This window comes from Pimephales promelas, chromosome 4, assembly GCF_988280905.1.
Source record: "Pimephales promelas chromosome 4, fPimPro1.hap1.1, whole genome shotgun sequence".
NCBI lineage: Eukaryota > Metazoa > Chordata > Actinopteri > Cypriniformes > Leuciscidae > Pimephales > Pimephales promelas.
The window spans coordinates 29,651,367-29,665,376 of record NC_142772.1 but is presented as its reverse complement, the minus strand read 5'-3'; the positions used below and the strand labels follow the sequence as shown (position 1 = coordinate 29,665,376).

Genomic DNA, 14,010 nt, shown 5'->3' with positions numbered 1-14,010 from the left:
CCCTCCTCCACCAAACTTTACAGTTGGCACAATGCGGTCAAGCACGTAAAATTGCTTGCTGACATGCTTTTTATGAGTCCCTTGTTTGTCCTGATCAGTGCATCTTCCATTATATCAACTTTCCAAGAGCTCGCGAGCAAAATGTAGTTATGATGTGCGCCTGATGGGGGCGACAAATCACCGCCTCTTATCACTAACTACACTATCGACCAAAGAAGACTGATAAAAAAAAAAACTTCCCGTAGTAGAATAATGGCGACTTGGGCCAAGTTAGGCGCTAGTTGGCGGAACGCAGTGAGAGGTTTGTGGCCTCTTAGAAGTGTATGGTATAGTCGTGCTGTTGGAGCGGGTTTGCTGGGTTCTGTTGTAACTGGCGGATTTATTCACTATAACAATGAACCCAGATGGACCCTTTGGCCACACATCGTGTACGCGGAGGAGGTAGCGAAGGTAAACAAACTTCCCTAATCACAGACAACTTTTAAAACAACCTCTTAACTTTTTAAAATTCGTGTTGTCCGAGAAGTTAAAAACTTAACAGACTCACTCACTGTCATGCCGTCTTTTTGTTCGTAGAGTCTGTATCTTTTTGATGTATCTTTTTTATGGTTAGCGTATTCAAATGGGACCAACCAATAATTAGCCTACTATTATTATTTGATTGCAGTATGGTAATTTGAACACGGAGAGACAGTAAAAGCCTAACATTTCTTCTGCAAATGTATGTACACATTTTTTTGAATAGTTTGGATAGTTAAAGTTACACTGTCTGTTGCCATCACGTTGTAGGTGGAGTTCTGTCTGTATGCTGTCACAGCAAACTGTAGCTAGTCATGGTCACTATTACCTATTATGAACAAAGTAGCCTTTAAAAATAAATTTGCATTGTTAATCCTTGATCTTTAATTTAAAACTCACAAAAAAAAAATACTTTGGCCACAAATAATGACACCCTTTTATTCAATACTTTTTGCAACCTGATTTTCATTTTTCTATAGGGTTCAGGTCAGGGTACTGGAATGGCCATGGCTGAAGCTTCATTTTTTGTTGGTTTTGATGTTTGTTTTGGATCATTGTCCTGATGAGATTTCCTAACAAAGCCCATTATAAGATTTCTAGCAGAGGTGCCGTGGTCGCTGCGTGGTCAGGTTTAGATATTTTATCTGTTGGTATTTGATAGAATCCATGATGCCATGTATCTGAACAAGAAGTCCAGGACCACCAGCAGAAAAATAGGCCCAAAATTTCACAGATCCTTCCTTTGTATGTTTAATTGTGGTCATGGGGTACTTTTGATGTGTGCACCAAGCAGCTCTATTTTAGTTTCATCTGACCACAGAAACTGGTCCCGTTTGAAGTACCAAACTGAATATGCTTGGAGTTTGTTCTTGGATGAGAGAGAAGGGTTTTTCTTGAAAACCTCCCAAACAATATGTGGTGATGTAGGTGCTATTTTATTTTTAGGCGCTCTGCTTAAAAAAATAATAAAAAATTAATTAAACTAATTTCTGCAATTGAATAAATGAATGAGGTATTTATATAGTGCTTTACTATGTACTACTGTACATCCAAAGCGCTTTATATAGTCATATCAGGGGTCTTTGCTCGCATCCACTTGGACGATGCGACGGTAGCCACAAAACAATGGCAGTGCGCTCACCAGTCACCACACACCAGCTAAAGTGGAGAGAAGAGAGAGTGATTTATTCAATTGAAAGTATGTGGATTATTATTAGGAGGGCATGATTGATAAAGGCCAATATTTAGAATTTGGCCAGGACACCCCTGTTAAACCCCTAATCTTTCACGATAGACCTACACAGACCATAGGGTGAGCGCCCCTGCTGGCCTCACTAACACTTCTTTCAGCAGGAGTTTTCTCATGAGCTCTCTCATCCAGATTCTGACAAGGCTCAACCTTACTTAACTACAGTGGTCAACCAGTCTTGGGCTACTGGGTGATATAGCTGTGAATTCTCCAGCTGTGATACTTGGAGAGTCTTTGGCCACTCAAATATTCCTCATCACCGTGCATTAAGACAGTATATAGACACATCCTTTTTCAGGCAGATTTGTAATATTTTTAGTTGATTGGAAGAGGAACTGTATTGCCCTGATGATGGAAATGGGTATTTTCAGTGTTTTAGCTATTTTCTTACAGCCACTTTCTATTTTGTGAGCTCAACAATCTTTAGCTGCACATTAGAACTATATTCTTTCGTTTTACTCATTGAGATGGGCAATTAAGGGAATTTGGCCTTTGTATTTCCTCATGTTTATATTCGTATGTCATAAATCATGGCTAGACATTTTCATGTTCGTAGTCACCCTGCTGTGCTCAGAAAATGCAAATATGAATGGGACTAATGGGACCACGAATTTCGTGGGGTGCCAATAATTGTGGCCAACGTGTTTTGGAGAAAAACATTTATATCATAATATGATCCCTCCCCCCTTCAATTGTTTTACCTTAATAAAAGGTCAGATTTTTGTGACTTGTTTAAAGCAAGATCAAAAGAATAAACACTGCAGAGTTATTTTTAGACTACTTTGATTATATTTACCAAGGGTGCCAAAAATTCTGACCATGAGTGTACGTGTCAGCCAGGTTACATAATCTTAATGCTTGGTTAGTAACTCATTGAGTTAGTATTATTTGGAAAATTTACAGAATTATTGAAATATAGTACAATGTTATAATCAGAGCCAGCATTTTTATGTACATAATATAAATAATGATGATACACATGGCAACCTTTTGAGCAATGTTGCTGGGCAATGTTGCGGTCAACGGGTAACCAGATGAGACACAGAGCCCACGACCATATCTAAATAATCCAGATAGAAATGTATTCCCCATTTTCAATGTTGTTGTCCCAAACAACAATCCCTCGGCAAGATTGCCCAGCAACATTGCTCAAAAAGAGTCCCTGTGTATCATCACCTTAACAGTGTTTACATTGGTTAAAGAGAAATAATAAATGAGTTCAGATTTAAAAAACATACCACTGTGCAAATTCCCCCCCCCCCCCCCCCGCAGTTATTTTAGTATTATTTGTATGCTATAATATATAGTACAATATTTATTAATATTTTAACTTAGCTTTTATTTTTTTAAGTTTTTTTTATAATTCCATGAGGTTTACATGTTATGTTTTAGTATTATTTACATGCATGTCTTTTCTATTATTTTTTATATTTCCATTTAACTTTAATTTATTTGTATTACTTCAACTTCAACTTATTTCAGTTAAATAGTCAACAACTATTTTAATAGTTTTAGTTTTAATTAACAATCACAACACTGTCCCACTGTGGTCCTTTCTTTAAAAAGTCATACAATTGCCTCTTGCTCTTTATGTAAAATGAACCTGAATTTTCCAGTTAGCCATTATTTTAACACTACTCAAGTTATTCAAGTAAAGATAAGGCCTAATAATTCTAATGTCTCAAACTATTCTAGAGGCCAGGTTAAACTCTATACAATGCAAGGGCAAAGTTCATGAATGCAACTTTTACGCTTTCTTTTGGTATGTCTGTAAAGAAAGAGGAGATCAGAGTACCACAAGAGTCAATGAGACGACGGCGGTTTAACCAGTTTGCCTCCATGATCTATGAAGAGGAACCATACATGACACCCAGAGACTTCCTCCATTCAATCTTGATGGAGAAGGTGGATTGTAAGTGACATTTCATCATATGAATGACTGTGCAAACACTCAAAAAGAGACATGCACTAGGCGAGGGAGTCACTATTATGTATAAATTATTGTGTGATATTGTGCATTCCTATTCTCTTGGACTAAATAGAATAGCTTTTACATTTACATTAGGATGACAGTGTTTACCTTTATGAAAAGTGTATACTTAAATATTTCTCTGTTTAAATGTATCTCTTTAAGTGGACTACTACCAAAATACACCAAGACCCCAAATTGCTGACACATGCAGCCTTCCCCTCTCTTTTACTTACACTCTCATTTATATTAACATGTTTCTGGTTTGTGTACATCTGAGTGAAAACGCTGTTTATCTGGAAGTAATCACCCCTGCAACATGCAGGGGTGATTACTTCCAGATAAACAGCGTTTTCACTTGTATTAGGCCTTGTATTCATAGGCCTCGTATTAGGCCTTGTATTCATAAAGTAAGCGTAATGTACTCTAGGATCTCTCCATACATCACTACGGACGATTTTCACTATGCTGCAAAAGATTGTTGTTACAACAGTTTTTGATCTTTCTCTTATAGGTAAACTTAAGAAAAAGATCCTGACCAAAGCAGTAAGTTCATATTGTTAGTTCACATGAATGTTGCTCTGAAGACAAAATAGACTAGCTCTAAACGAATATCATTAATATATGATCATGTGTGGAAGTCTGAAAGTCTTACCCACACAATTAAAGCTTTGCCTTGTTATCTGATTGGTCAACTCACAGGATATGGACGAAATGATACGGGTGGCTTCCAGGGCTGAGGCAGGAAATTTCCTGTTAAGGGGAATCGGAGACAAAGGTATATGTTGAGCGAACGCATGCCTCATTGAGGAAATGTCACGATTAAAATGTAATTTTGAATATGCTGTTTCTGTTTACATAATTGAGTGTTTTAATTGACAAAATTATATCCTTTTCTGAACAATTATTTTCAGGGCTGATCTCTTACACAGAGTACCTGTTTCTCCTCACTATTCTTACAAGTAAGTATTCCTGGCCTTTTCTTCTCTCTTTTTTTTTTGTTACATAATTTTCATAAAGAGTTTTCTATAAGCTACATCAGTTTCCAGTCCTTGGAAGCAATTATTTTTGTGATGTTCTTGAAGTCTGATTATAAAAATTTGTCTGCACCATCCTGCACTGCTGATGAATTCACAGCATCATGGCAAAATTAATTTTAGCTGAGCTTGCAGTATTATTTGAACGCAATAAGAAAGAGAGGCTGGCCTTTGTGAAATAACGCAAGCACAATAATTAGACAATGCATCATTGTCCTTGCTGGTTGCATGCCATATTACACATACAGAATGAAAAAAATAGTCCAACTTTGGAACAAAAATAATTTGAGAGATTTGATGACTTCGTTTTGTTACTAGAAAAAAAAATGAGGGAGACAAAATCATTAAGTGGACTCAAAGCCAAAATATTTCCTTGATTCTCATTCTTAGTCTCAAAAGTCACAGAAGATGGGTAGAAAGACAATTTAATCACTGTTTAATCACTTTCTGGTTCGGCACCAACATTTACTGGATCTTATTCACTAACTTGTGCTGTGCTTTGAAATCTGCATATGAATGTTTTGATGAACAAATCATGATTCATCAATAACTTTCGTTCTAAAATTGATTCCAAATTTACGAACAGCTGAAAACACTCGTTCGCAAAAATCACATATGCCTGGTGGCCTTGTAAATGTTAAGATAAAATTTTATACATAGATAAAGGCCTTGAATTGCCCCTATTATGCTATTTTAAAGGTTCCTAATTGTTATGGAGGCCTTTACATGCATCAAAGGTCAAAAACACGAAGATTCTCATTATTATATATTGCACATCACCACATTTTTCCAGTAGCACCTCAGTGCAGTACACAAGATCCAGGAGGTGGAGTCAGATCCAGATCTGAGGGTGGAGTTGGGCAGTGGGTTTAGGGATCAGGGGGTGAAGCTGGGTAGGTTATATGTAAGGTGGGAGGAGTTGGATCTGGATCGCATCGGATCTCTGCGAGTCCGATGATGAAACATTGGAGAAACTAGTTATTCAACCCGAACCTCCATCGCATGGACAACTGAGCAGGACGTTTCTCAATGATGCGCTACTCAGTTTGGTGTACATTATGAGATGATGTCAGTGTAATTCCTCACCATCAGCATTAACAAGAGTATCTCCATCAACAAACTGATGTGCATATTTCTAATTTATTGTGCTGCACATGTGGGAACTGTGTAGCTGAGCTGAGCACTAACATGAATGACGGATGTAACATTAAAGTTTGTAGAACAAATCTGGCTCATAATAAACATCATTTATCATTACTTAAAGTAGTAAGAACAACAGACAATCTGCATTAAAATAAATTTTAGCTAATTGTGTGCCCACAGCTGATAAGCAGAAGTATTTCAGTAAGATGTGAGTTGCCGGTTAACCAGAGACCTACACAATATAAAAACACAAAAATGTTAACACCTGGTAGAAAATATACATTTATATTTACATTATTTACAGGTTGTGATTCTGAGAAGTAAGCTGGTCCAAATAATGTGGGTACTGTCCCCTCTTTAATGGACAAGAGTTTGTAAATCCCATTTAGATCTCAGAGATTTGAGAACCAATCGTCAAAAGGCTATACTGCTGTTGTATCGATGAGGTAAATTTAACCACTGACATTCACATCCTCATCCTTTGGAAGGATTTTAAAAAGAGAATTTGCTTTTGCAGGGCAGAAAACAGCGTCTTCTTGTCATGTACACAACACTAACACTGTTTGAGACGGGGGTCAAACTAGATGTTGTTCGTAGGCAGCCAATGAAGACCATAGTCTGACATTATGCGAATGTATTACTACGTTACGTATGCAGGTCACGGAAGTGAGGTTGGAATTCCTGGTGACTCGACATATTAAAAGCTATAGCTTGAGCTACGAGGTTCCTTTACATAAAGATGCAGATTCGCATATGTACAACTGGCTCATCAGAGATCTGTGATCTGGGTTTGTATAAAAGTTTTTTATTGCGTTTGCACTTGTTTTGATGGTGCCACACTTGGCATTGCTCGAGGATCTTGCTATCTTGCTGTGTGTGCTCAGGCGAGAGCATGAGCGTCATGTTTGCTAAGCGCTACGAAAGAAAATGGTGTGTGGAAAGCCCTTATATGGACATGATTAGGGGGTTTTATGCAAATTACTCAGGCACAAGGCCACTGATTTAGAATACTCTGAATTTATTCATTTTACAGTAAGGTTAAGAACAAATTCTTGTGCATGCACGCAATGAATTAGGTGAACATTTTTGGTGAGAAATTTTCCTGTGCGTATAAAAACGAATAATTCACGCAGCTATTAGTGATTGAGACCCATTATTTTTTAACTACTTGAGTGCAATCAGAATATTGTCTAAAAATCTTTCAATCCTTTTTGGTGAGTTTGCAGTTGGTCTGTACTTGAATAGATGCACATTTGGTGCTATGTGCCTATAGCCCTATTTTTGTTTTTGATATAAAGTTTTGCTAATTTGCTGGCAAAGCCAAAAATACTGCATCTTCACTCAGTGCTTGCTGTGAAACTATACTGGAATATACTGTATTTGCAATAACATCACTATATTCCAGTTGTATTTGTGATATTTACTGATAATGGGGCAGGATATACCCATTAGTTTTTTCCTCATTGTAGCCAGTATCCATTGCTTTACTCCATTTAACTGCATTGTGATTCCAGAACCTCAAACAGGATTTCATATTGCTTTCAAAATGCTTGACATTGATGGCAATGAGCATGTGGACAAGAAGGAATTTCAGAAGGTATGGCATGTCTTGTCACACTTGTTTTCTCATACTCAAATTGATAATAAGTGCAAATGTGAAAAAAAAAACCCACAACTTGGATAAAAAAGGGATTTTAACTGAGAAAGTTCTCCTCACTGCATTTATACATTATGGAATGTAAGTAGTGTGGTCATTAGGGCCTGTCTGCTTTGTGTTTCTGTTAATGCTGGCATGAGATGAGACCAATGTGCACCAGGTATGTGGGAATGGTTGTTGCATGATTGGTGCATGATAGGAGCATCAGAAAAATAAATGAATTTATTGAATTTAGTTTGATTTAATATGTTTGGTGTATTCAAAAACATGGATCAGTGTGCCTGCCATGTGGTACAGAAGTCGGTTATTTGAATGTGCATGATTTCTTTTACTAACTTTACTCTCTTTTTGAAGCTGAAGAAAGTTATTCGACCGAGGAAAGAGCTGCTGATGGAGGGTGGGACAGAGGTGGGTACATGTTTAAGTTCAGCAACTTTGCATGTTATATGGGAGATTTAGATTTTACAGTGATAAAAAACAGTGATTTTTAGGCAAACAGCATTGTCTGTTTCTCTACAGATTTCAGACAGTGATTATGACGTCAACACTACACTACAGGTTTTCTTTTTTGGAAAAAATGGCAAGGAAAAACTCCACTACACAGATTTTTGCAGGTAAAGCAGCATTACTTAAAATGCACACTACCTCTGGTTACTTTAGCATGTTTAAGTGTCTGTGTGATTAGTAAAATTATAATTGTGTGGTTTCTGCAGTGTTAGGCTATTTGATCTTAAATTTGCATTATACTATAAATCTGTAAACTTCTCACTAGTGATGATCAGTTATAATCAGAAATTATTTGTTGCCTTTACTATGATGTTTCCACTCACTTATTTCCTTTATGTATGCTACAAAAATAACGTAATTGATTCTGAATACTGTTAAAGGGTTAGTTCATCCAAAAATGAAAATTGGCATTAATGACTCACCCTCATGTCGTTCCAAGCCCGTAAGACCTCCGTTCATCTTCGGAACACAGTTTAGGATATTTTAGATTTACTCCGCGAGTTTTCACGGTATACGGTCCTTGTCCAGAAAGGAAATAAAGACATCATCAAAGTAGTCCATGTGACATCAGTGAGTTACGTAGAATGTTTTGAAGCATCAAAAATACATTTTGGACCAAAAATAACGGAAACTACGATTTTATTTAGCATTGTATTGTCTTCCGATATGGCTGGGCAAAAAAATGCAAGTCTTCCACTCTGTTGAAATCCTTAGACATGTTTGTGAAGATTTTTTTTGTTTACAACGTGCGTCTCCCTCAGAGTGTAAATGAAACTCGGCCGCACCATATACACTTCAGCAGTGTCACTGAATACGGATTGACAACAGAACCGGAAGAGATAAAGTTTTAGGTTTTTGTTATTTTTGGACCAAAATGTATTTGCGATGCTTCAAAACATTCTATCTAACCTACTGATTTCACATTGACTACTTAGATGATGTCTTTATTTCCTTTCTGGACAAGGACAGTATAGACCATTTTGTAAGATGTAAACAAAACTGGTCCAGAAGCACTTCCTGTTTCAGTTTTTTAACACTACATAAAAGCTGGGATAAAATACAACCAACAGAACATATACAACTGAATCAAAAAGTTAAACAAACATATTTAAGATTTTTTCTTTACATGTGAAATAAAAGAAAACAGTTACAAACTGAAACAGGAAGTGTTTCTGGACCAGTGTTGTTTACATCTTGCAAAATGGTCTATACCGTACAACAGCGTAATACAAAACAGCCCAACACAGTCATCGAAAAAGTGGTGTATGTAGGCACACCAGATCCTTTCTGTGACGCAAATATAGATAGGGGCAATCCGGTAGTATCAGTATAGTTCTAGTGAAGGTAATAATCACCCCAACAATCACAACAACAATAATAATATATTAACATTAGTATTAGTGGTGGTAATATCAATGACAACACTCATGACAACAATAGTAGCATTAGCTCTAGCAATCCACAACAACAGCAACAATAGTACCAATAACAATACATTTAGCTCAGTCAATAATGTCACCATACATTTGCTCTAAACTCTAGATCAGGGGGCCGATCCACAACTGCCAGTGAGCACAGTCAACAGACATCTCCCCTCGATTCAACAATCTGCAACTTACACAACATGATTTGCTAAAGTTTGTGCTACTGGTTTGCACCATTATTTATTGCCCCAAAAAGCATGTCTTAAACCAAACGCTAATTTGAGCTGCTCTCTAGATTGCGTTGGTCCTTATGGAAATGATCTGGCTGCGTATGTGTTCTTTAATTTGCACGTTGTCAGTAAATCACTCCCTTTCACTCCGCTTTTATTGGATTGTGCTCTCACGCTAATTTGACTGGTTTGGCATATCTGCCCCATAATATTTTTGAGGAAACTATTTAAATTTTGTTGTTTTTTTCTGAATTATATATTTTATGGAAAGTTCAAAAGAACATCATTAATGCATCCTTGATGAATAATAGTATACATTTTCTTTTAAACAGTAGTGTAAATTTAAAACAAACATTGTTCAAAGTAAGCCGGTTAACTCATCTCCTGTCTACCAACTATCCTGTGTTTTAAGTTTTTTTAGCCTTAAGAGATATTTTAAGGATTTTGCTTTGGTTTTGTGTAGTTTTATGGAAGATCTGCAGGCGGAGGTTCAAGAAGTTGAGTTCATGCGGTTTTCTAAAGGGATGAAGACCATGAGGCGGGAGGACTTTGCTGAATGGCTGCTTCACTACACCAATGAAGAGAACAATGAGGCATACTGGGACAACATGAGGAAGAGGATCCCCACTGGACAGGTGACATGTTTTAAACTCTAATACTAATAGTCCTGAATATTATTAAGATACAGCCTTGGTGAAAAGAATTGGCAGTGACATTAATTTAGTGTTTCATAAAGTTTTCTGCTTCAGTTGTGGTGTTGATTTACTTTCAGATGCATTTGAAATAATTGCAAAAAGCTTAATTGACCAAAAAAAAAAAAAAAACTTTATCACAATTCTGCAGTTTTTTGGCCCTGGCACAAAATGACCAGCTAACGTCATTTCACTAGTCATATCATCAGCACATGGGAAAGTGTGGATTAAAAGAGCACACTGATTGCTATATAGACCTTATGTAGCCCTGCCCCTTTATAGCATTTTGCTAGTTGTGTTCTGTCTTCCAGTTTTTAATTCCACAACATGATCTTATGAATTAATTAACCACTCAAAAAAAAAAAATCTTCTACGCTCTACTGACATTTGTTATGACATCAGCTTCAAACATTACAATGCCCATGATAACGATCATAAAAAACGATTTTCCTAAGAAGAAAAGGTTGATTCTTTGTCATGTAAACAGTAAATCCACATCCTGAGACCATCCATGTGTGGGGTTGCTTCTCAATGGGAGGTGCTTTCGAGTCAGATTTAGAGAACTCTAGAACCTGTTTACTTGAATGCCAACTGCCATTTATAATAAAACCATCAACTGGCTGAAATATCTTGTGAAAAACATGGTCATTACATTATACATTTCATTTAAATTGAAATATCAATTTAAAAAAAATGATATTTATAACATAAGAAGCGTTGTTTGACAGAAAATAAAGACCTTATGTAGCATTTGTAGCATCCTGTAACATTATAATTCCATCAGGATATGTTAAATTATCTTGAAATAGTGTCTATATTTTGTGTGAAATATATACAAAATATAGTGTCTATATTTTGTGTCTATAGTGTGAAATAGTGTCTATATTTTGTCTTTGTCAGAGTATCACCTTTGATGAATTTAAAGCATTCTGTCTCTTTACCAATAATCTGGAAGACTTCGCCTTCTCAGTAAAAATGATTAATGATGCCAACAAGCCAATAGGAATGGGTAAGACTGATCTGGATGCCAAATAGTTTTAACTTTTAATAATACATAACTGATTGTCCTTTTCAAGTTGTGTTGATTGAGCCATTAAAATGCATAGCAATCTCCCTCACTATGTTGCTCTATAGCTCAGTTTAAGCGAGCGGTGAAGATAGCGACAGGCCACGACCTTTCAGAGAACGTTTTGGACACCGTTTTTAAGATCTTTGACCTGGATGGGGACAACTGTCTGAGTGATAAAGAGTTCCTCGCTGTGATGAAAGACAGAGTACTACGTGGACTCAGGGTGAGAAACCATTTAGCCCTTTAGTTGAATTTTATTTATTTAATTTACAATGTTGCACTAAAATTTATAATTTTTAATAAAAATTATTAGTGTTAAAAGAATTATAGCCCAATCTTGTGACAGTAGTTGTTAATCTTTCTGAATGTGTGCAAGTGGCTCAAAGCAGCAACCGGTAGACTTACTGTAGATTGCACCTGTGTAGGTTCAGCCCCAGCTGGGTATTTCTGGTTATTGGAAATGTGTGAAGAGAGAGACACTGCAAGGAGCTCAAGAAGCACTCCGTGAAACTGGCAGCCCTGTCTGACACAGGAGTGTGTGGCTAGCCATATGTGCTAATATTTGCAATTCCATTTACTTCTGGGGAGGAAAATGGTACATAATTAATTCCTCACAAGCACCAGGGCTTGTTAGTTGTACTGTCAGTTAAATCATAATCGTGTCCTTTAAAGGGTTAGTTCACCCAAAAATGAAAATCAAGTCATTAATTACTCACCCCCATGCTGTACCAACCCCGTAAGACCTTCGTTCGTCTTCGGAACACAAATGAAGATATTTTTGATTAAATTTGAGAGCTGTATAACTACCACATTGGCTGCCTATGGGACTGGCTCTTGACGGCCCAGAAAGTCAATGAAGAAAATGTTTCAATATCCCAAGTGACTACCGTGGCTCAACTATAAGTTTATCAAGCGACGAGAATACTTTTTGTGCGAAAAAACAAACAAAAATAATGACTTTATTTGACTATTCCTTTTCTTCCTTGTTGGCCTGAAACGAGACTGCGTCGTGGAAATCTAAGGAAGTCTCGTTTCAGGCCAACAAGGAAGAAAAGGAATAGTCGAATAAAGTCGTTATTTTTGTTTGTTTTTTCGCACAAAAAGTATTCTCGTCGCTTGATAAACTTATAGTTGAGCCACGGTAGTCACTTGGGATATTGAAACATTTTCTTCATTGACTTTCTGGGCCGTCAAGAGCCAGTCCCATAGGCAGCCAATGTGGTAGTTATACAGCTCTCAAATTTAATCAAAAATATCTTCATTTGTGTTCCGAAGACGAACGAAGGTCTTACGGGGTTGGTACAGCATGGGGATGAGTAATTAATGACTTAATTTTCATTTTTGGGTGAACTAACCCTTTAAAAAGTTTACATGGGTCCAGAGAATACTGCTTTTAAAGTGATATTACCCTTGACCCAAAACATATTAGATACTTACAATTAAGATTATAAACAATCTTTTATATAAAAATTGGTTTCATGATTGGTTCGTTTTCTGTTTTTGTTTTATTGAAAATCTGTGATGTGTTCTTCGGCCTTGGATTTGTGAAATGGACTGTGTAGACTCCAACAAGATTACACTGTCTGTTTGAGATTTTTCTTATATGGATTGGTAACTATTTAATAGTTAATTTGTTTAATTATATTTAGACTTTATTTTACTTGGGATGTGGTATTGTTTACATATAACCTCAATGTAAATCTTTTCTGTTATATACGATTATAATCTAATCATCTAATACAGAGTTTGACTTTTATTCAGAGTTTGAGAGTTTGGCAATTATTACCCCAAAACTCCAGTCTAGAACATTTTTGTACTGGAATTAGTTCCTTTGGGGCTGTTTTGTGACTGAAGAAATGAGCAGTTGAATTTAAAGTGAGCACATTGTATAAATTTTGTTAACAGAGTTTTGTCCTTTTTGATTTTCATTTGTGAAATAAAAAAATTAGACTATAAATACAAATCTCGTCTTTTAAATTTAAAGTCTCTGTGTAAGAGCCCATGTGGTATCTGTGATGACAATCTGTTTAACTGTTTAATCTGTGTGTGTGTGTGTGTGTGTGTGTGTGTGTGTGTGTGTGTGTGTGTGTGTGTGTGTGTGTGTGTGTGTGTGTGTGTGTGTGTTTTCCCAGTTCTTCAATGTTATTTTTATTTCAGAAATGTTCTTAAAAAGAAAATATGCTGCAATTTTCCATTGATATTTTAAGTAATTGTCTGAGTAATTGTGCTCTTAACTTTTTGTTTGTTTTGTAAACGTAAATACGCTTGCCTTTTAATCGACTTCTGCAAAATGCAATTTATTACACATTGAAGCACTTTGAAAGTAACTTGTATAATAATTACCATATGTAAAATTCTGCTATTATATTCACAGTTAACTATACATGGACAGTTTTAAGGTTCAAGTTGTTAAACTAGTGAGTGAGTCTGGTGTCTCTGAAACTTGCTGCATTTGAAAACTCTTTTGGAAGATGCGGCTCGTGACGTCAGGAAGGCTCGCGCGCTCTGGCTCAC

At 36.4% G+C, this 14,010-nt stretch overlaps 1 protein-coding gene across 1 annotated transcript; it reads left to right on the top strand.

Moving 5' to 3' along the window:
- The first annotated feature begins 214 nt into the window (after positions 1–214).
- On the top strand, positions 215–12,075 carry micu2 (mitochondrial calcium uptake 2). The gene is made up of 12 exons (XM_039650089.2): positions 215–450; positions 3,545–3,680; positions 4,252–4,283; positions 4,440–4,515; positions 4,652–4,699; positions 7,432–7,514; positions 7,929–7,982; positions 8,094–8,188; positions 10,199–10,370; positions 11,328–11,436; positions 11,562–11,719; positions 11,922–12,075. Exons 1-12 carry the CDS (start codon positions 253–255, stop codon positions 12,021–12,023), a joined length of 1,263 nt encoding a protein of 420 aa, XP_039506023.1. The 5' UTR covers positions 215–252; the 3' UTR covers positions 12,024–12,075.
- Positions 12,076–14,010: the final 1,935 nt, after the last annotated feature.